This window comes from Abrus precatorius, unplaced genomic scaffold (genome assembly GCF_003935025.1).
Source record: "Abrus precatorius isolate BTA unplaced genomic scaffold, Abrus_2018 Scaffold5, whole genome shotgun sequence".
Lineage (NCBI taxonomy): Eukaryota > Viridiplantae > Streptophyta > Magnoliopsida > Fabales > Fabaceae > Abrus > Abrus precatorius.
This window is the reverse complement of record NW_020874395.1, coordinates 13,474,900-13,497,520: the sequence shown is the minus strand read 5'-3', so window position 1 is coordinate 13,497,520 and position 22,621 is coordinate 13,474,900. Positions and strand designations below refer to the sequence as shown.

Genomic DNA, 22,621 nt, shown 5'->3' with positions numbered 1-22,621 from the left:
CACGTTTTTTTTTTTCCCTTCAGAAACCGGGCAGAATATTTTATTTTTATCTTGTCCTCTTAAAAGTGTTACATTTAATAGTTTAAATTTTATTATATTATATGTTATCTGCTTGTAAAATTTAATAGACTGAGTGTAAGTTTAAATGTTACTTAAAATTTTATTTGTTAATTAATAGACTTCTTATTTAAAGCAGTTAATGATTTACTAATTAATTAACCTAATTAGTAGAGTTATTTGACTTAAAACATTTTTTTGCAAACAAATTTTAGAGCTAAATAATGCTGTCGCTTTGAAAAGTAAAATAAAATAAAATTCCACGTAGTTGATCACAACCAAACAGCTTGTTTAGTGTAGTGGATCAGTATTATCATATAACAAATTTTCCGGGGAAGTAAGAATGTCTTTTTCATTTTCTGTGGCATTTATTTTAGAAAGATTTCATTTTTGCGGCTTTTTTGCGTAAATTAGAGAACCTGACCCTGACCCCATGTAAGCACCCTTGCCAGCCACTCATCGTCAAAATCTTCTTCATCATCTTTCTTCTCTTCACTAACTGCAAGCCCCACAGAGTGATCATCATGCAGGTCTTGCAGCTGCTCTGGCTCTACCACCAAATTATCCATTTGGAGAATGAGAGGGAGTGGGGAAAGAGGTTTAGGGAGAGGTGAGGAAGCGATGATCTCTTTGTAAAGCTCTTGCATGATCTCTTCAATGGTTTCTTCTTTGAAACAAAATTGGGCTGCACCTTTGTCCGAATCTTTGAGAATCTCGTGGAGCTTTCGGGTGAGAGGTTCAATAAAAGGAGAGGGAGCACTCTCTTCTTCCGTCAAAACCAAACACAGTTATCTCTTTCTTCCATTACATTTCGATGTTGCAAGTAAATATTTTTTTAAATAGTAAAATAAATAAATATCATCTGCGTTGCTTTTAATAAGAATAATATATAGACGACATTTATTATTTTCTTATTAAAAAATACGATACTTGAAATGACATAGTAAAAATAACCTGGACTGAAAATATATTTTGATTTGTTTATTTTAAGAAATTATTTTCCAATTTCTTCTATTTTGGCAAAAGAAAAAGCCCATTTTTGCTGCCCTTTTTGTAGCATGTTTTGTCTCACTTTGGGTGCAAAGTGCAGAGGGTCAATAAGTTTTATCATCATAGCGAACCTTTACACTAATGTTTGCGCACAAGGGGAAAAAAGCATCCTGCAGTGATTTCCCGACCCAATGAAGAAATACTGCGCCTCTCATTGCGGCTAAATTTGACATCTAACCAGCAGGCAAGAATTACAAAGCACAAAATCCCAAATTACGACAGTTTTCACGTCAAAGAGATTATTAATAGATAAAACTAACGCCGGCTATTAAAACAAGCTTTAATTTGTCTAAAACTTCAGAGGAAATAATTCTTTTCAATGTTAATGATAAATTTTAGGTTAATATACGAGCTTGGTGACAAATTAAAATCAATAGTTTTTTTTAATGTAACTATACACAATTCTTTCAGAGTAAAAACAAAAGGCATCATATTTTCAACAAAATGAATATTTTACCCTCATGAACCATCAAAATAACTACTGAAAAATGTTACCTGTTCACGTCTATCAAATACCTTCTAGTGTCAATATTAAAAAAAGAAAAAAAAGAAAGCATCTTCATAACAAATAATGCTACCACAAAAATTCCCAGAGCTATCCAGAACGAACATGTTATCATAGGATAACATAACTGACCAAACTCGCAGACACGTTTGGAGTTATGGCTACTTGAAGTTGTTGGAAATTCACTGCAAAGGATCTGTTAACAAACCGGCGCCACAAAAACTTAAGTTCAAAGGGGCTCTATCAAACTTTCCCGTATATATAAAGCATCTCGAATTACTTTTATTTTAATGCACCTCTCGTAAATTTGAAAAAGAAAAAAGGCCCATCATTATCAATGGGAATCAAGTGTTGTGAACATGTTATAAATAATCGAAACCAAAATGATTTGATGAAGTTAAATGAACCCAAACTATTGCACCAAGCCCCTCTGCTTGAAAACATCAAGCATGGCAGCTCCAATTTTGGCAGGGGACTCCACAACTGTTACCCCAGCTTCCCTGAGGGTATTAATTTTGTCTTGTGCAGTACCTTTGCCACCCGACACAATAGCTGCAAGAACAAATGTAAGGATGCACGATTATAATAGTATCATACAAAAATGAAGCAAAATGAAGATCGAAATAAATTACGTGCAGCTGTAAAGCTAAACATGCATTTTCACCAGCATGCATGTATTTTCCCAAGCTGGCTAGCCTCACCAGTTTCAATAGAGATAATTTACTCAAGTAACCCTTCATCTAGATGAAGGCACAGTGCCAAATCTCCACAAAATAACTTGACGGTTTCTGTGTGGATTCATTAAACCATTGCACACATTGTACCAAATATTTTGCATAAGTCCAACATGTATCCAATCATACCCACCACAGTTCTTGGAACAATTAGGAAAGAACAAATAAAAATATAATCAATAAATATTGTTACTTGTAAACCAAACTAAACATCAAAAGCCACACAATCTAGCAAGTGGATCTACTTCCTTTCAGTTGGAACCAATAAAGTGAAATTTTGAAACAAGTTCCAAAAATAAGTCAAGCAAATTGCTGGAATGATAATTTCTATCAAAATCCTTATGTTTCAAAAAGATTTAGAAATAATCTTACCTCCAGCATGACCCATACGACGGCCAGGAGGAGCAGTTAATCCAGCAATAAATGCAACAACAGGTTTCTCAGTCCCACTTTCCTGTATAGTCATTCATAAAATCAAATCAACAATTCATGAAAATAGTCTTGGGAAAAGACAATGAGCATGTGTTTGGTCTTTGTCGATAGAATGAGACTATCCAACTACAATTAAAGATATCCAAGACTAAAACACAAACTCCCATCATTTTGAAATTAACATTTGATACATCAAATCAATAGTTTGCCATCCTGTTGAAGAATATACCAGATTTAGAGATCATAACGTCAAAATGCAACTGTGTAGAAAAACAGAAGCAAAATAACAAGAAATCATGCCTAAATAATTTGGACTAAAGAAGAGATCATTTACAGTTGATCACTATCAATTCACATTATTGAGAACAAGGGTGAGCATATATTGATCTAGTGTGAGGGAGGTGAGAACATGACTGGAACAGAATAATAACAATGCAGCATGTTACACACTAAGCAGTGTGTATATCTGATAGGCCCTGTACCCATGTTTACAACAGGAGGAAAGGGATGATAGGTGTTGCATTAAACAAAGATGATCTATTAACAACGAAAAACAACATTAGCTAAATTTATTAAGTCATCTATTATCAAAATGATTTATTTAAATGAAAACCTACTATGTATGGGGCGTAAAAAAAATAGGACTGTGTAGTGGTGGGTTATGTGGGGTGGGCTGTGGGCTATAGCCCATATTGCAGCTCTACCCATGAGACAGAAAAACTTCAAAGTTATTTGAAATGTTCAGGCAATGATGACATATAAAAGATAGAAATTTATGCACAGAATACATTTAAAAAGGAACCTTAATTAGTGCAGCAGCATCCTCTTCTGCAGTACCTCCTATCTCTCCTATAAGAATGATACCTGAATTACACCAAAAAAGCAATTATAATAAATAATCATGTCCCGTTAATCCTACTGAAACATTCATAAGGCAAAGAAACTATACACAGATGACATCACCTAGATTCATTGGATAAAGTGATAAACAGAACACACAGCAAAAATATGACAAAGTACCTTCTGTCTGAGGATCTGCCAGGAACTTCTGAAGGCAATCAACAAAATTTGTTCCATTAAAGGGATCTCCTCCTATACCCACACAAGTGGATTGTCCAAGGCCAACAGCAGTTGTTTGGAAAACCTAAATAGGAATAAACAAACATATGGTTTATGATCCATGGGTAACCATCATCACAGTGTGCATCCAATAAACTTCAAATTTCAAATGGCAATGCAATAACTTCAAGGGATAAGCTCATTAATACACAAGCATCAGGTGTGTTCTCATTCTTAAAGCTACAATTAAAAAATTTTAAAAATGTAAGAATTAAGAAAGTTGAGATTTCCTTTTACAGCATAAAATACTACAATAATGGCATATTATAGACAGTACAATACGTCAATATTTTGACAAATCACCAACACATCACTACCAACTGGTAGGGGAAGGATGAAGTTAAAGTTTAAAAGCTCATCAACAACATATATAAGGCAATCTACACTACTGCAACAAAAATAAATTGTCTTCCTGATATCAAAATAAGGACTCACCGCTTCATATGTCAAGGTACCAGAACGAGAAACAATTCCTATGCGACCAGGTTTGTGAATATAACCCGGCATGATTCCAATTTTACATTCCCCAGGCTTGATAATACCAGGGCAGTTTGGTCCTATCAGCCGAGTTTTGGACTGCCTGTTAAGTGCCGCTTTAACCCGTACCTGACATTGAAAAAATATCAACTTCAGCTCCTACATCTAAATTAGCAGCAGAAACCCCAAAACAAACTACACACTAAATTCATAAACACCATATTCCCAAGTTCAAACAGAAGGCATCACTACACAAAACATTCAACTAGTCCCTGTTTCTCAAAATAAGTTAAACAATATCAAAGGGAAAACCTTTTTGATACAAAATATACAGCATAAAAACTCACAAAAGAAAGTTATAACATGCAAACCCTTACTCTATCTCCTCTCTCCCCCGATCTTGTATGGACATGCAGAAACTCCAATCATCAATTTCAAATTTGTGCAAATCCGTAACGAAAACATTCATCCTATATACCATTTCTCTATCAAAGATGTGCATGCATTAGGCATCATATAAACTTTGTATTACACAAACAGGCAGAAAACAGACCAACACAGACTTACACCAAAACCAAAAAGCAATTTAAATCACAACAACATAAGCCTTTAGATAACAAATTGTGAAGTACATTCCACATAAATGGCAACAATACAGTTGACAAATCACATAAATTATTAACAATTCAACAGTGAGAAACGACTCACCATATCATGCTGAGGAATTCCCTCAGTGATGCAAACAACGAGATCCAATTCAGCCTCCATAGCCTCCATGATGGCGGCAGCAGCAAATGGCGGAGGAACGTAGATGACGGAAGCATTGGCTTTGGTTTCAGCCTTCGCTTCCGCAACGGTGTTGAAAACTGGAAGACCTAAATGTTCGGTTCCACCTTTCTTAGGAGTCACACCACCAACCTGTTAGAAGTTAGGGTTCCGTTAACGAAACAAAACCAGCGTCGTTAGCATCAAAAGCATAACAACAACGAGAGAGAGAAAGAGAAATGCATGGATCGATCTATAAGAGAGAGAGACGGAACCATGTTGGTGCCGTATTCGATGGCTTGTTCGGTGTGGAAGGTGCCGTTTTTGCCGGTGATGCCTTGGCAGATGACGCGAGTGCTCTTGTCGACGAACACCGCCGGCGTCGCCGCCGAGAAGTGGCGGATGAAGTGGCGGCGCGACGCGATCGAAGCCATCAACTTAGTTATGGCTTGCCTTCCCATCTCTCTCGCTCTTAGTTGAGAATGTGATTTGCACGCTGCTTGCTAATTGCTGGTTCCAAATGATACTCCTTACCAAAATACAAATACCTCCCTCTTTCTTGGACTTTTCTTTTTTATTTCAAAAACTCAGACATAATATTTATAAATAAATATTTTAAAATCATATTATTTGTGTAAAATATTTCTACAATATGATTCTTTATTTTTTATTTTTTTTAAGCACGCTAATCATTTTGTATCTGTCTATTTTGATCTGTTATGACTCCAACATAATGCTCAAATCAAAAGTATATCTAACATAATTACTAAATATATTTTAATCCATTTTTATATAAATTCAAGTAATATTTTATAAAAATAAAATGGTTGCATTTTTTTTTATTATAATCACGTGTATTGGTGAAGTTTATATAATTTTTTTTTTCACTTTAACTATTTTCTTCTCGTTGAATTCTCCTTAATTGACTTTTTATGTTTAAAGGAACATTTTTCTTCTCAATTGGTTCTAAAAAAAAAATATTTTAATTGTTTATAATTAGTGGAAAAATAAACAATCCTTCCATGAAAGTTTGCGGTCAATTTAATTATGCAAAAGGATTTAACAAGCATAGAATTATGGACGTGCACATTGTATCGTTAATAACATAATAGTATCCTGGATTTAAAATGAAATTTACTTCTCAAATAATAACCTCAAAACTTTTAAATGTGTTTAATAAATTTTTAAAATCTAATCATCTTATTAATTTGAAAAAGTATTTAATCCATAAAATTATTTTTTTTTCATTATTTTAAAATTAAATATTAACAAGTCAATGAATTTAAATTTGTAATGTGCTACATAAATATTATTTGTTAAATTAAAATTTAAGCACACTTGAAACTAATAATTGTAACACGTTAAAACTAAGTTATATAACATGGACCACTAACTAGTTAAAAAATAAATATCTTTCTATTTTAATAAAAAGAGAAGAAAAACAAAAATAATTATTTTGATTTGATTTAGCCTTTTGTCTAGTCTTTAAAAGATTAAAAAAAGGGCTTATTTTATTTTTGGTCTTGTTTAACATTTAATAGATTAATTAGGTTCAATATATTTCCCAGTCCCTGGTCAAATTAAAACTCTTTCAACATCAATTTCCCCTATAATTACATAAATTGCTCGTAAAGTGTTTTATCATCCAATTTCTTGTCCTGCTTGCACTACATTCTTTATATTCCATCCCCATCATGCTATAGGTCAATGAACACAAGCTAACTAATATAGAATTGACATTGAAGAAAGATTATAGAGTTGAAAAAATAAAAAGAATAACAAATCTTTACACATTACTTTGGTTAGCAGAAAATTGAATGCGAAATTTCAATTTTCTGGTAAACCCCAATGAATACGCCAATCAATCAGCTCTTTACAGGTCATAATCATAAAGAAAAGGAAGGGATGGAGGAATTTATATTGTGTAAAGAAATTCTTAGGATGTCATCATCTGCCTAAATGGAGTAGTTTTTCAATTCTAAGGTTCCAGAAAACTAATTTAAGGGAAGGAACCGAGTTAGCTATAACATCAGTTATCCTGGCGTGGTATAGTAATAAGCTCAAATGTCATGGTGTTCGTATATCACCTTCACAGAACCTCCATGATCCATCATCTTGCCTCTTCATAACATACTTAACTTTGTATGTGCTGCAATTAATCAATAAAAAAATAAATGTGTCATTAAACACGAGAAAAAGCAATGAAACCAGCTCAATTAATTGTTTGGAAAGTAGAAGAAATGTAGAAGCAAAAATAATCAAAGGATAAAAGGAAAGATTAGCTAATGTCTTGACTACTATCCAGTTTTGCATGTAGTATGTCTGACCTATAGTAGTTTGGGTTTTTTTGCTCAGAACCATTAATGAGTTCAGCTGCTTCCTCTAAGAGAGCTTCTATTTCTGCCATGTCAGCTCCATTTCCATCTGACAGAATGTCAGCTCGTAGGACGGATAATTTCAGCAAAAGAAATCTCCAGTGACACGATTTTTCTTTTGCAGTATTAGCCAAAGCTTGCCACTGTCAAAGATAGAAGTACTTCTTGAGTTCCATGAATTTCTATTTGTTATCATTCCAATCCATCGTTATATTCATAAACTTAAAAATTTCGAGTATTTCATGGCATAGCCTCGTTGGACATGTCACTCGTCACAATCAAAGAAAGAATGAATGGATATAGAGGATAACTTCATCTTTTAACAATGAAGTTCACAGAATGACATGTTGAATGATTGAACAATACCAAGAAATAACATTTTGTCATACAAAAAATAAGGTTACAATAAGCCACAGCATGCAGTACCTGAGCAAGCATAGATTCGTCAAGAACTTCAGCTAGGCAATTAATTTCATGGCTAGGCCCCAAAGCTTCAGCTTTGATTGTTTGCCATTGCCTAACAAGGGTTTCGGCTTCTTCCACAGGCATCAGGCTTCTGTACACATTAATTGGGGAGGATGATGAGGCAAGAGTAGTGTGTAAATTACTTTGATTTCCAGCATCTGACTGGTGCAACAACTGTATCCTAAACATTGACAGGAATTTCTTCAGTTTGTTGGCAATAATACTTTGTCTAATATAAGCAGGACCTACAGTGTAGTCAGATGTATCTGTAGTCCAAGTAATGTCACCATTGGCTTTAGTAAAAGCAAAATGAGAGCCAGTGAGAGTCTTGCTCAGGCTCATTCCCGACAACTTAATGGTAGCAAATGATATACAACCCAATACGGTAATATATGTTATTCTTTCAAATATGTGTCCACGAATGAAGTGACTATCCCAAATTCCTGAATTGTGATGACTACCAAGTTTCCTTTGCACTTGAATAGGTGACTCGCTAGGATTGTTTCCATTTTCAATTTTTCCAGATAACAGTGAACTTTGCAAATCAGTTGGAGTCAGCTGCTTGACAGCAAAACCTAGATTAGGAGAAGAGTTCACATATGTGCGAGGTTCCTCAACATCGCTTTGCTCAAACAAACCAGATGCGGATAGAGGTCTATGACATATAGCAGGTAATGTTTGTAAAGCTCCTTTAGAATTCTTGCTTCCAGAAAATTTCTTCTGAGCATTAAAGAAAATGGCCTGCAGAAACGATCATTTATAAACACTTTTTTACAAAATCTAAAGTATTAAAATAGTTGTTGCCTACTATAATGTGATCTCACCAAAGCTGGAGAACAATCTTTAGTATCTGGATATAATGCAAGCACAGAATCCTTCAGCCACATTTCCTGGTCAAGTTCAGCAAGTGGTCTGATATAAGAGATTAAAAACTCAAGATTTTAACACAAATTTAAGATGAAGGATGGAACATAGTTCTTGATGCGTTAAAACTCAATTGTTACCTCATGTGAAAAATAAAAACTTATTTTCCTGAAGCCAAATAAGCACAATAATATTTTCTCTCAAAAGGAAATTCTTTTTCTATGAAAGAAACCAATTTAAAAAATGAATATATGAATGACATTTCAATTTTCAGTATGTCCTTGAATTGAGGCTAGAGTTTACGTAAGTATAAATTATTCCAAAATACAATAATCTTTGAAATCCAAATCATAGTTAATAGCACACACTTAACATGCGAAGCAGACTTTATCACCACTGTTCTCAATATTAAAATGAAGGTTGGAGAGGCGGCATGACTAAGGCCAGCCAAGAACTTTATGTTCAATAAACAAAGCCACCTAAAGCATGTCAAATCCATGTCCCAAAGGGCAACAAATACAAGAACCTGAGAGACATGACCAAAACAAAAATACCAGTGATGGGTTCACAGCAGAAGCATCGATTATTGCCTTTCCCAAGATTGAATTATTTTTTGGATTTGAATTCAGCTCAAGCTGCTTAAGCTTTTCAACCACCTCAGATTCTGTGCCCTAGAATTTAAGACAAAAGTAATGAAGAGAAGGAAAATTAATGATTGCTGGAAACCAAGATTCAAAATGTCTAAATACTTCATGATGCCAGCACCAATTATTAGAGATAATACAATAAAATTTACCTGTCCAAGCAGGAATAAGCAAAAAGCTTCCTCAAATTTCAAATCAATACCTTCTGAAGATATCAAACATTCACATATGCCTTTTGCTTTGTTAATCTGCATAAAATTAATAAAAACTATTAGTATGAGGATGAAATTCAGAAAGCAACTGTTTAAGAATGTATGCCAACAAAAAAGTATTTATGAAATACAGACGATAACAGGAGTATTAAAACATGCCTACAAGCTTCAGAGAAGGGTATTACCAACTCTTTTTCCTTGCTTGAAAACCCAAGTGCCATATGAGCTGTAAAAACTCTATAGAAACAGTTTGAATCAATTATTGCCCTTAGATTCTGTGATTCAATAGTCTTCTTATTCTTTCGCATCACAGCTAAGTTATCCCAAGGAAGAAGATCAACTATCTCTTTTGCCAGCAAACTGTCGAATGCTTGGCTTAGAAAGGAAGGCCAGTCCTGCACTTGGCATGAAGCTTCAACATCAAGACCCTGCCTGAGCAATTCACGCAGAGCCGCAATTGCTCGTCTTCTTCGATCAACATTTTCAGGAGTATGTGGCATGCTCAGTAGTTCCAAGGTGCAAGCAGGTGCAAGATCTTCAAGAGATTCTTCAATCTAGAAACCATGGAAAGCATCCTCAGGGTTGGGTTCCATGCCTAATAAACAGATATAAAATGTGATAATGCAAAAAGGAAGGAGGTTGAAGACTCTTGTTTGGTCTTAATCACTTCTTATAAAAGTAGTCATCCTTTTTTCGTTTTTTTTGAGAGCTCTCTTAGGAAGCTATAAAAAATGAGCATTTTTTTCTCCATAATAGGTTGAACCAACCAATCCATTCTGTCGAACAGAGGGGTGGGGTTTACCCAATCTTTCCCCTATAAAATATACAGCAAACCAAGTATTGAATTAAGGATCTTTAGTAAATTCACACATAAAGAAAGTTTCTTACCTGTGATAGCAGTGTCATTTTTGCAAGAGATGGTTTACTTCTTAGAAGACACTGGGCACGAGCAAGAGCTTCAAAACCTTGAGATACTTTTTTCTTCTCAAAGCCAATCTTCGCAGCTGCACACTTCAAGAAAGCATCTACAATAAGGAAAGGGTACGCAACAAGACTGCAATAAATTCAGGGACTAATTTTCGAACCTCTCTGTCCATATGTCTTACCTCAGCTAGTGCCATAGAGAGAATCAAGTCGTCTGTGTATGGCTTGGCGTCTTGATGCTGAATACTTGTCCGTCCAATGTCCAGCACAAGCTTTGATTCTCCAACCTGAACAAAAGGAATAGAAAAACAGCAGTCAAAATATTTCTGGAAGAGATAGAAAACTTTGCTCAAGTGAACCATTTGAAAAAATCTAAAAGGACAAAGCGTGTGCCAAGCATACCTCTTGAAGAAGGCATAGAGCACCTGCCAACCAAGACCAAGGAATTCGAAGGGAAGATTTAGGGGGAATCTTTTCCCTCAGGTTACCAGCATACTCTGGCTCAAAAAGAAGCTTATCCCTAACATCCATTAGAAGATCCTGCAAAACAATATTAGATAAGAGCATTTATCTGCATGCATCTCTAAAACAAATTTTGCAAAACTTCAAAATCACACAGCATAATTGTTTCATACCTGCCGAGCTGTAACAACATCCATTGTATAACCTTCATCAATTTCTGCATTTTTCAAACCCATAACTGCCTTAACAATTTCATCTTTCTCGGCTCGATCAGGAACACCAATAAGCTGCAAAATGGTATGAAATGAGTGGTAGAGGATAAATCATAAGACAAATTAAATGAAATTGGCACCAGTAAGCTAACACAAGAAAAACAACTGAATATTTAAAGGTCCTGTTTCAATAAATCATATTGTGGCATACCTTTTCTTATCAAAACAAAATCATAGAACGACCATTCTATCCATAGAAAATTTACAATTACCAATAACCTAGTAATGAACTCAAGTGATCCAAATTTCCCATTATTTACTGATCATCATCATCCACAGTCCACAGTAACCAAATCCCATCAAACACACCACTGAGAAAACTCAAGGGCATCCTTACCTTAAGAAATCCCTTTCTAATTCTCGCTTTTCATTCCATAAATAATTAGAAAAACATCAAGCCGTTTTCACTTTAATTATGCTTTCAAATATTTGCACTAACTATTAAAAAGTCATTCCCGTACCTAATTTTTTTTAAATACGAATAAAAAATTAGTAACATTTTCTAAACAGAAACGTATCCCGTTATTCGTCCTTGACCATACCCATTTCGCTCAATTGCGTCGTCAAACCGTAAATAAATAAAGAAAACACACACATACACACAAAACGACAAACACGGCAAGCTTTATCACCTGATAGCAAGAAACTGGGATTTCAATTTCAACACTCGATTTCATCGGCGAATTCTCAACAGTGCGTGTATCGACCTTCTTCAACTTCCTCCTTTCAAGCACCACATCGCTCTTCCCTGCGTGCGACCCAACGCAAAAAGCGGAACCACAAAACCCTGAACCCACAAATGGAACCTTCGGGTCACAGTAACCCACGCGCGCAACGCCATACAGAGAGGAAGCGATCGCTGTTGCACTAGCAAATGCCATGCGCTCTCATTCCCCAAAAAGCAAAAACCCTAAAACCCTAAATGGTGGAAATCAGCTTCAGCTTTGCATCATTCTCTTCGAATTGGAATTGGAAGGAAGACATTGCTTCTGAGGGAAGAAAATGAAGTTGAGAGTTTGGGAATAATTGAATTGGGATGAAAACAGAGAGGGGAAAAAAGAAAGTGGTGGATTGGTGGGAAGTGTGGAAAACGTTTGCAGAGAAAAAGAAAGGAGCGAAAAGTAACGGAAAATTAGAGAGGAGTGGGTTTTGGTTCTTCCAGTTAACAAAGATGGAATCATGCAACTTTGGAAATAATTTTGGATAATTAGAACTTAGCTGTTTAATTTCTCTGCTCAATCTTCTTTAATTTCACTGTCAATGGAAAATTTTGATTCTTCACAGATCCAACCAACTCTCTGATTGAGTTTTTTTCTTTGACTTGAACTAATGGTCAAACCACCATGATAATGCATGAAAAATGTTATTATTATAATAAATTTGATGTGTTTTTTAAAATTAAAGACAAGTAATAAATAAAAAAACAAATATAAATTTATTGGTCTAAAATTTTGTTGTAAGAATGATAGAAATTTTTTGGTGTTGTAAGAAATATATAAACTATTTTTTTCATTTTTTTAATACTTTTTAAAAGTTTTAAAGAGTTTTTTATTAAACAATTTATATTTTTATAAAGTGTTTATTATATTTTCTTTTTATTCTTAATAAATAAAATTAATGAAAAAACAAATTAAACTGATACTTTATTTAGATGTAAAATGAAATTAAGAATAAATAAATAAAAAGATGAGAAATAAATATAAATAGAGTAAAATAAATATTATTTTAATGAGATAAAAAAAAAAAAACATCGTTAGATGTTTAATACATTCAATAACATTTTTTTTCTGATAAAAAGCTACTTTGTATTAAATGCTTATTGAGTGTTTAAGAGTTAAAGTTAATGAAATATTTTAAAAATATACTAAAAAAAAAACATAGACATGTATAGACTAAAATGGAAGTACAATTTTTTTTTATTACATTTACATTAGAGAAAAAAAAATTAACATCTTCAAACAATGATATAACAATGCGATGCATAATCACAACAAATTAGAGTGTGTTTACTAAAAATATGTAAAAATAAATAACAAATTAAATAAAATAAGCAAACATTTTAATAAAAGTATTTTTTTCCTACACCTTCTTTAATATTATTTTTTATTTTATCTTGATTCAATCGCCTGCCAGCATAACAATAAAGTTTTATACTAAAATAATGAAGAAAGACATTAAAAATACCAACAAAGGTATCTCTATTGTGAATTAAAGTTAACAACAATGATTTTGACCGACTTTAAAAAGGGAAAAAGAAAACGTAGTTATAAGGAGAGATTAGAGTTGACAATAGAAACAATGGATTTTCTGAAATAGGTTTAGAAAAAAGTATGAATTACAAATTTATTTTTTAAATTCACAAAATAAAGTTATAAGGAGAGTGATAAAGAAAAATAGATCTAAAATAAGGAAAATTAAATTTAAAAAACTAATACAATAACTATGTGTTTATCTTATTGTTTTTCTTTAATTTAATTAACAAGGGCTGAGAAAAAAAAAAGGTTAGATGTTATACAAAATTAACTCTTTGAAATAATATTTTTTGATCAAATACATTTTTTCATAATATAATTAAATAAAGTATACTAATCAAAGATTATATATAATTACAATTTAAAAGAGAAAAAATTGAAATAATCATTTTACTCATGTTAAAAAACATTAATTTAACTTAATAAATAGTATAATTTATTAATAGTAATTCACATATTATGCACATGTATGTCTCAACAATAACAACTCAAGATAATTTAGAACAATATAATTTTCTTTAATATTTTTAATGAGTTGTGTAAAAGGACAAGTCTAAAAAAGTCATATTTTATAAGTTTTTAACTTAAAAGAAAAATAATTCTTTTAAAGGATGAAAATATTGGTATAAATATATTGATTAATGTAATTTAATATTATATTGAATTGAAAAATAAATAATAAATGTGGTATATATATATACCATTGCATGCATGTTAATTAAAATTTGAGGAAGTTTACTCGTATTAGTGGACTCCAATCTAAAATCATGGTCACAACTTACAACATTACTTATTTTGATTGTTCAAATATTTTAGTCATTGCAATTACAGTTTATTATCTGAAATAATAAAAATTGACATTATATGACAGTGTATTATTATTTTTATTTTTCACTTGTTATTTTATTTTTTATATATTTCATTCTAAAGTATATTCTAAATATTAAAAAATACTTAAAATGAAAAAATTTAAAATGAACTAAAAAAATAAACATTTTTTAATCATAAACTCTAAAATTTTACTTAAATAAGATTTTGTATAAAAAAAGATTTTAAATTTTTTTCACATAATTCACAAAAGTAATATAATCCAACCAGACACTTAAAAGAAACAAATAACACTGACATAATTTCGTTATTGACCAAAAAACTTCACCAGCTGCTCTGTACATTGCCACACACAAAAACAAAGGTAACTTCACTTCACTTGTTGGTTCCCGCCTGTGACTGAAGAAATAAGCTTCAGTTTCAATGGCGCGAGGGAAGATGAAGAAGAAGGAAGAAGAAAGGGAAGAGGTGGAAGAAGCAACAAACCCAGAAATGATTGAACGCAAGAGGCTCAAAGCCTTGGCGTTTTCTAACAACGTGCTCTCAGAGACCCAAGCAAGGAGCTCCATTCACCTGAACCCTTCGTCCATCGTGGCGAAGCATCACGGCAAAGACATCATCAAAAAATCTCAAAGGAAGAGTAGCAGATACCTCTTCTCCTTCCCCTCTCTCATCGCTCCCATTGGGGGTGGCAAGATCGGTGACCTCAAGGACTTGGGAACCAAAAACCCCATTCTCTATCTGGATTTCCCCCAGGTTCCTTTTTTTATGTTTAGTGCAATTTCTAATCGAAGTTCGGGTTTTGCTTCATGGGTTTGCTATTTTTTGAGTTTCAACGAATGATAGGAAATGAGTTTGTTTTGATTTTTTGTAGTGATAATTGAGTTATTGAAAGTGTAATTATGCTTGCAATTAGCTCTTTGATTTCAGTTCAAGTGTTTGTTAAATTATTTAAACTTGGTTTGCCTGCTGTAAATATAGTATTTTATTATGCTTCCATTTGAAAGGGTACGAGTTTTTGCTTTGGTTTTCTCTTGATTTTGTTTGGCTTCTTTTGCGAAATGTTATAGAAAGGGATTTATAATGGACCTGTGAACATCAAGCGTATATGTTAAAGTGGTTGTTCAGTAATAAGTGGATTTAGTGTTTTCTGTTGTGTGGTTGACTAAATTTGTGTAATGGGCTTGACGATTTTAATCTTACTATCAGGGAATGTATCAATTGAAACTGTAATAAGATGATTGCAGGACTAATAACAGACCAAGGTTACCAGTAAAAAAAATATCAATGATTTGGTAATAACTAGAGTTCCGGAGGAAGAAATTCAGAGAAGCTAGAGAGAAGAGTGTAGATTTAGGGTACAATTTGTCCCACCCCATCATTTCTTCCATCCTATCTTAATATCTCCAAGACTGACCTCATGAATTCCCTTCACTTGGGGTAACTGCCTTGATCTGTCAGTTCTTAGTTCTTATCTGACTTTGGTTTCTTGCCTTCCATGTTGGCTGTAATAGATCTCACTGACTTAGTTGTAGTGCGTGGCTTGTAGTTAACAAGTTTGATTCAGCCGCTGACTTAGCATAAAAGACATGTTGGTCAAATCTTGTCGGAGGAGAGTGGAATACAAGAGAGGAAATGCTTGATTTAATGTTATCTTTTTTTCCTTTTAAGTTTTGGAACAGGTTCAGCCATTCAGGACTTTTGATTTGGTATGTTGTCTATTGGTAACTGATGAGATGTGTTTTCACTTTCACTTTCACTTTACAGGGTCAAATGAAGTTATTTGGGACCATTGTATATCCAAAGAACAGATACTTGACTCTACAGTTCTCTAAAGGTGGAAAAAGTGTGATGTGTGAGGATTATTTTGATAACATGGTTGGTTTTCTTACCATTCTTGTTTATTTTTGTTTTCGCTTGAGACATGAATCAGAGGAAGGTAGATTAATGTTCAAACTATGAGGGGATTAATAAATGCTCGGTCAAAGAACTTCTTTGTGCACTCTGACTGTCACAACCTTTTAATATCTTAATATTATGATGGGTGAATAGGTAAATGAGTAATAGCGGTATTTGTATGCATAAATTCTTTCTACTTATGTGTTCCATACCAGAAAATAGGGGCCCTAAGTGAATAGTAAAATGTAGGGTGGATGGAACAATGCATTGGATTTTCAAGAATAGGAAGCAAAATAGTGAACAGAACCAAACTTAAGTTTGTGCTGTCATGATTTCCATTCCATTCAAGTCCTGCAGTTTTAGTTCCTATGTTTATGATATTGGAGTTACTGTTCCTTACTGATTCCTTTCTCATTTATAATATGTGTCTAGATCTAACACATCTTGGGTTCTTCCCATTCCTTTTCCTCTTGTGACTTCTAGTTGGTCTAGAAATAAATATTTTGTGCATTTCTTTTTTCTTGTTCATTTACTAATTTATATCTTCTGGAATTGGGCTTTTTGGGTATGAATACCTTTGTTCCTTATCTGCAATATCTTGATTTTACTAGATTGTATTTTCGGATGCATGGTGGATTGGGAATAAAGATGAAAACCCAGAAGAAGCCAAACTGGAATTTCCTAAGGAATTGTATGAGGTTAGAAGTTTTTACAGTATAATGGTTGCAATGTTATAAGGAGCAACTTTTGTTTTTCCTTATTTGGCATGAGAAGAAAATAAATTCCATTTTTGTGGTCTACTCTTGGAATGTCCAATTTCAGGGGCAACAAGCTGAGTATGACTTTAAAGGGGGTGCAGGTGCAGCTTCTGTAGTTAATCAAGCTGTTCCCAAAACCAGGATTCAACATGCAGAGCCAGAGTCACCAAAGACACCCCCTGAAGATGATTTATCTGACAGTGAAATCAATTCAAAAGATACTAAGGAATTGACTCCAGTCCGCCATTCACTGAGAACTTCAAGAAAATCATACAAGTACAAGCCCCTTCTATTTTAGTGTACTTTATGTGTGTTGCTTTCCAGCCATACGGTTATGAAAAAATTGTTGTGTTGTGTGTAACAAAGCATTATTATGTCATATGCTTGTGGAGCCAGTGGTTCAATTAGCCGAAAAATTTAATTCTAATGTTTTGTTTTTGTGTGACTATTTAAGTTTGAGTTATTTAACTTAAAGTGGATTGTCTGACACTAAAAATTGTTGCATTTGTGACTGAAAGTCCTATTCATTTAGTTCTTATGTTGGATCAGATTTGCTGAAATTTCTTCTGGCGATAATTCTGGCGAAAGCGGCCCTGACATTTCTGAACATGAAGAGAAAGTGGTAGAAGTTGACACTACTGTAAATGATCACAATGGCTTAAATATCCTTATAATCGGTTTGATATACCCTTAAAACTGTGGATGAAAAATGCAAGATGTGTTTTTTCAAACAATTTTTTACATAAACCTCATCCCTGAATTTTGCACCTCATTTCTTAAGGTCTATCAAACCGACCCTTAGAATGTATTAGTTGATTGGATGCCTGTATTCATCTTTATTTCCTTTTGGTTTTTAATGTCTTTGATCAGCTGTCAACCTGGAATTTATAGTTTATCTTCCTTAATTCATGGATACAGAACAAGACTGTAGTTATTGACATTGATAATGAGAATGATGCACAAGGAGATCAAGTTGCCAAGGAAAATAATGAGTGTGCTTCACAATCAAAATGTAAAAAAGTGTCTCAATCCGCTTCAGCGACTGCATCTACTGAAGTTGTGTCCAGTAATCGTGGTTCACTTGTTCAGGCTACTATATCGACATTATTCAAAAAAGTGGAAGAAAAGGTAAGCTTTTGAAACCATTTGCAAGAGTGCCAACACTTACTACCTTTAAAAAAAAATATTAATTTGTTTTTACATCCCTTATATATTTTATAAAATGTATAATTTCTGCATACATGTCAGCATTAGGTTCCTATTTTTTCCTACATAAAAAGAAATATGGTAAAATAGCATACAAGGTATGTGATGTTTTGAAGTTGTGTGTTGACTGTTTTTCTAAGCACCTATGAAATAGGTTATCTAGATCTCTCACTATTCATTTGGCTATCCTATCATTTGATCTTGTGTTTAAAGTTTAAAATGAAATTCCATTTTCACTATGGGATCTAATATTTCTTCAAAGGCCTTCTCCTTTTGTTATTCTTTCACTACTCACTAGTATTTTTGGAAGATTCAGATACTTGCTATTTTGGGTAGTGTAATTATTCTTGGTATAAATATTTGTTGGAAACAATTTTCTAACTTCTAAAACATGGAGATGTTTTGTGCTTGTAAATGGTAACTTTGAGTTCCTAAATGCAATGTGAACAGATATGATAATATTTGAGTCTTTGGTTGCCTATGTTGCTAAGTATTCATTTATATGAAGCTGGGAGAAAAAAAATTGGTTTATATTTATTTTCATTGCCAGATTCTGATGATGTTTGTGGCTTTGCGCTTTCAATGAGTGTAACTGCAATTTTTTTTTGTGTCTTTTATGTATTAATAACCTTTGATTGATAAATCTTAGTGCATAATGAATTTCCCATAAAATAAATTGAAATTCGACTAGTTCACTTAAAGAATTATGAATCACATGATGCATTGATACATATATCATGCTATACTGTTTCTAAGTAGGCACAGGTGGCATTGGTTTCATGCTTTCTTGTTAAGTTGTGTTGTCTTGATTGGATGGTTAGACCACTTAAATTGTGAACCAAACACCTAGATTTAGTTTAGTCCCTTGAGGCTATAACTGAGTTCAAGGTTGGGCCACCTTGGACTGTTCAAAACCTGTCAATAAATGGTTAAACTAGCTGATTTGTAACCTGTTTGCATTCGCTTTTTGTGGACACAAAAGCAGTTTGTGCTGCAGTCAAGGGGTGTTAGAAGGAAGCATTTAAAAGAAAAGTTCTAAGTGGCTAAACAAACCAGTCATTTAATATATTTTTTGTTTCAATATTTTTCATATTTTATTTCATAATGTTTTTATGTATTTCATGTTGTTGTATCGGTTGATGACATCATTCAGTGCAACCAACCAATGAGATGGTTGAACATGAACAAGAAGTCTCACCTGTCCATTTCTAATGTAGTTCTAACAATGCTGCTTTTAAGAATCTATTACAAAATATGAAACTTGAATTCAGAGCTTGGGTTGAGCCACAGGCATTTCATAACTTATATTGCTTTGGAAACTTCCCGTTCTGTCTCAATGGCCGTATTTTGTAAAGGAACACCAGTTACAAAATGCCTGTGATTATGCAAAACAATAACCTTCACAACTGCTAATTTGTTTTATCTCTTTGATTAAACCGTCCTAAGAATAGATTATTATTTCATGATTGTTTATGTTTGTAAAGTGTTTCTATATGACGTGGAAGACCTGAGTTTTGCAATAATTTTGCCTTTCTAAAATGGATCTTAATCATCTGATGTAGCCTAATATTGCTCAACACCATTGTTTATCTTATGAAAATCTTATATTTTTCAGAAGACTCCAAGAAATTCAAGGAAATCTCCATTATCAAAAGGTTGTCCTTTTCCTAGTTTCTTTATATTATTATGAACAAAACTATGAAGATTGAGTAACAAAAATTGTTGATGTTTTTCAGCTTCTGCCCAGAAGTTGCAGCCCGCTGGTTCAAAAAGAAAGATTGATCTGGTTGAATTTTCTTTTTTCTTAATTCCTGAATCTCTTTTCTTCATGTTGGAGTAGGATTCAGACTGAGTTATTGGCTATTGTTGTAGGATGAGGGATCCAGGAAAAGGGCAAGAAAGACCAAGAGCAAAGAGCCCAGTGAGTATTCTCCCTTCCTTCTTTGTATCTTCTAATCGCTATGTGATGTTATCATTATTAAAAGATAATAATTTGATATGAATGTAAGTATGCATCTATGGATATTTGGTTAGACTACATTGATGAGAGAATTATTGGTTGCTCATAGTATTTGTGTTAGAAAGAGAGAATGCCATGAACTTGTAGTTATTATAGCAAGATGGACCCAGTCAAATATAAGCTGGATGCATGTTATTAAAGCTGTATTGTCACTGTTGTGCTAAAAATTAATATAAAACTTGTGAATGAATTGGCACTTGTTCGGCAAGGTTTAATGTGGCCATCAATACATGATAATAAATGTTCGTGTCCAACTTTGAGTTACTACCACGATTGATCAGTCTTTAAATTTTTCAGCAATATTATGATTTGGTAAGGATAATTTTTAGACTGTTATATATACTTAGAATAGCAATTGGGAGTCTTCTTGAGTCTTCTTTCATACAAATTTGGACCTTGTTGATGCTGTCCAATTGACTTGGTATATGGCTGGTTTGTGAGAATGTATGGCTGCATATCATCAAATCAATAGAAGAAACTAAAAGATTATTGTATGATTTTCTTCAACTTATAGTACCTGTCTGAATATTTCAAATAATTTGTATCTAGCTACATGTTCTCTTTTCAGATGACTACCAATCATTAAAACTTGTGTCTTAATAAGTTGTTGCATAAATGAAATGTTGGAAAACTTACCATGTGAATTTTTAGGTGAAAAAATCAAGGCAAAAAGCAAGGAACACAAGGTAAATTTTTTCTCGTTCTTGGAACTCCATGCTATTCTTTTTATTAGTTTAGTGATTGAATCTTCATTCAATTGGTTCTCATATTTCGTGCTTAATCATAATGCTAGCCACCCAGCAACTGTTAAGTGAGAAATTTGCAACTTAACGGTTACTCAACCCAACAACATAAAATGTTCTCGATTCAGGCTAGGGCTTTTTATGGCATTTTTCATGTTGTTGAGCTTTCAAACTTTTTACATTGGGGACTGTCTGAAAAATTAACTCATTCCAAATGTCTGAAGGTGGTCATGAAAGGTGAGGGAAACCTAAATATGTTAGGATGATTTCAATGTGTAAAAACAAAAAGAAAATAATGTATATTTTTTAAGTCTTCAAGCTATGTCAAGATTAATTGTAATAAAACAATAAAAAATATTGTTACTCACTTTCTATGGACAAGTTAGCTTCAAGAAGGTACTTTCTGAAAATTGGTGCAATACTGTTTGATTATGATGGATATTTTATATTCCAACTTTTAGATCGGCCACTAATTTGTGCAATAAGCTTGTAATGTACCCATTTAATGCCATTTACATTTTCATCTTATATTCTTCGCACTTGGAACTGAATTAACGTAAACCTCTCTAATATGATTACTTGGTGCTCTGAAATATCTTCTGAAATTGAATTAAGATTAATCTCTAGAATATAAAGTTCTCTTAAATATCTTAGAAGATAAGAAACTTTGCATGTCATAGAGTTTTCCTTGAGCCATAATTTGACATTTACATATTCAACTTAGGTTGAAGATGGTGATGATGATGACATTGAAGAATTTTCAAATGCTTCAGAGGCAATTCTTCCTAACTTTACGCTTGGAGCTAGTCTCTTACTGTTTATTTAGTTTATAGCAGGCATGGTGTTAACCTTCCTTATACTGATTGTGTTCATTATAATTGTTTTATTTAGGATACTAATGGAAGTGATGAAGACTGGACTGCTTGAATGAGTGATATAAGTTGTAGTTGCTAGGCACAAGAGATTACAAAGGCCAAGGTCATGCAATTGATGAGAATGAAGTACCCTTTGTCTTCCTAGTCACTAAGATATATCCACTGTGAAGACTTAGCTTTGCATATCCATCATCTCAGTGCATATATGATTATGAGAAAAGATAGATACCATTTGGTTATTATGGAGGGAGAATGAAATTTGTTCGCCGTTTACCAATTCAACTCTTATCTCACAGCTGTGAGGCATTAGATATATACTTCCAATTTCAATTATCTTGTAAAGAGTTCTACAAAGGTGAATGAATGCTAAAGAAGCAAGCTTTAACTACATGGCAAAAAGGTTTTATGGCTATCATATTAATTGAATTTTAAAAAGAATGTGCTCGTACTAAGATAAAACAAATTATTGAGTTTGGTTGGTTGGTTCCCTTTTCTTTGAATTGAGAGTAAGGAGCAATTTCAAAAGGTGTTAATGATTTTTTTAGGGGGATGAGGTTACAACTTTCACAATGGACAAACCCTTGTCACTGTTACAGTGCTTGGCACGTTTTCATTTTTTAATCATTAGAGTAAGAGTTAATAATTGAAAAGGATAGAGCTAGGACTTTTTTATTCAATTGTGT

At 33.2% G+C, this 22,621-nt stretch overlaps 3 protein-coding genes across 7 annotated transcripts; 1 reads left to right on the top strand and 2 right to left on the bottom strand.

The window, feature by feature from the left end:
• Positions 1-1,603: 1,603 nt before the first annotated feature.
• On the bottom strand, positions 1,604-5,661 carry LOC113867487 (succinate--CoA ligase [ADP-forming] subunit alpha, mitochondrial). Its single transcript, XM_027502849.1, has 7 exons — positions 5,415-5,661; positions 5,083-5,292; positions 4,333-4,503; positions 3,799-3,922; positions 3,581-3,642; positions 2,719-2,800; positions 1,604-2,164 (listed from the first exon to the last, which is right to left on the bottom strand). Exons 1-7 carry the CDS (start codon positions 5,598-5,600, stop codon positions 2,025-2,027), a joined length of 975 nt encoding a protein of 324 aa, XP_027358650.1. The 5' UTR covers positions 5,601-5,661; the 3' UTR covers positions 1,604-2,024.
• A 1,189-nt stretch (positions 5,662-6,850) lies between these two features.
• Positions 6,851-12,702, bottom strand: LOC113867058 (plastid division protein CDP1, chloroplastic). 2 transcript variants are annotated; one of them, XM_027502011.1, is made up of 12 exons: positions 11,990-12,702; positions 11,259-11,372; positions 11,026-11,163; positions 10,806-10,910; positions 10,588-10,710; positions 9,885-10,253; positions 9,640-9,735; positions 9,398-9,514; positions 8,804-8,869; positions 7,941-8,720; positions 7,467-7,657; positions 6,851-7,288 (listed from the first exon to the last, which is right to left on the bottom strand). In XM_027502011.1, exons 1-12 carry the CDS (start codon positions 12,236-12,238, stop codon positions 7,207-7,209), a joined length of 2,430 nt encoding a protein of 809 aa, XP_027357812.1. In that variant the 5' UTR covers positions 12,239-12,702; the 3' UTR covers positions 6,851-7,206. The 2 variants fall into 2 exon arrangements, with proteins under 2 accessions (XP_027357812.1, XP_027357813.1); XM_027502012.1 differs by lacking the exon at positions 11,990-12,702 and adding an exon at positions 11,618-11,698 and having other exon boundaries at positions 6,869-7,288.
• A 2,044-nt stretch (positions 12,703-14,746) lies between these two features.
• LOC113867623 (DNA-binding protein RHL1) lies at positions 14,747-22,320 on the top strand. 4 transcript variants are annotated; one of them, XM_027503027.1, is made up of 12 exons: positions 14,747-15,193; positions 16,205-16,315; positions 16,948-17,034; positions 17,159-17,370; positions 17,644-17,756; positions 18,011-18,222; positions 19,919-19,955; positions 20,037-20,086; positions 20,173-20,221; positions 20,972-21,006; positions 21,788-21,838; positions 21,955-22,285. In XM_027503027.1, the coding sequence occupies exons 1-12, from the start codon at positions 14,861-14,863 to the stop codon at positions 21,988-21,990; spliced, it is 1,326 nt and encodes a 441-aa protein (XP_027358828.1). In that variant the 5' UTR covers positions 14,747-14,860; the 3' UTR covers positions 21,991-22,285. The 4 variants fall into 4 exon arrangements, 3 of the variants coding, with proteins under 3 accessions (XP_027358828.1, XP_027358827.1, XP_027358829.1); XM_027503026.1 differs by having other exon boundaries at positions 19,916-19,955; XM_027503028.1 differs by having other exon boundaries at positions 14,775-15,193; positions 17,644-17,716; positions 18,013-18,222; positions 19,916-19,955; positions 21,955-22,320.
• Positions 22,321-22,621: the final 301 nt, after the last annotated feature.

What these genes read in the sequence shown, in the direction of transcription:
- LOC113867058 (XM_027502011.1), bottom strand. Translation starts at nt 12,238, where the DNA reads ATGGCATTTGCTAGTGCAACAGCGATCGCTTCCTCTCTGTATGGCGTT. An exon ending in ATGTTGTTACAGCTCGGCAG is followed by an intron (nt 11,164 to 11,258) that starts GTATGAAACAAT and finishes ATTGTTTTGCAG; the next exon opens with GATCTTCTAATGGATGTTAG. An exon ending in GCTTATTCCTGCTTGGACAG is followed by an intron (nt 9,515 to 9,639) that starts GTAAATTTTATT and finishes CTTAAATTCTAG; the next exon opens with GGCACAGAATCTGAGGTGGT.
- LOC113867623 (XM_027503026.1), top strand. Translation starts at nt 14,861, where the DNA reads ATGGCGCGAGGGAAGATGAAGAAGAAGGAAGAAGAAAGGGAAGAGGTG. An exon ending in TCAAAAAAGTGGAAGAAAAG is followed by an intron (nt 18,223 to 19,915) that starts GTAAGCTTTTGA and finishes TATATTTTTCAG; the next exon opens with AAGACTCCAAGAAATTCAAG. An exon ending in CAAAAAGAAAGATTGATCTG is followed by an intron (nt 20,087 to 20,172) that starts GTTGAATTTTCT and finishes CTATTGTTGTAG; the next exon opens with GATGAGGGATCCAGGAAAAG.
- LOC113867487 (XM_027502849.1), bottom strand. Translation starts at nt 5,600, where the DNA reads ATGGGAAGGCAAGCCATAACTAAGTTGATGGCTTCGATCGCGTCGCGC. An exon ending in GAATTCCTCAGCATGATATG is followed by an intron (nt 4,504 to 5,082) that starts GTGAGTCGTTTC and finishes TTTCAATGTCAG; the next exon opens with GTACGGGTTAAAGCGGCACT. An exon ending in TCGTATGGGTCATGCTGGAG is followed by an intron (nt 2,165 to 2,718) that starts GTAAGATTATTT and finishes TTGTTCTTGCAG; the next exon opens with CTATTGTGTCGGGTGGCAAA.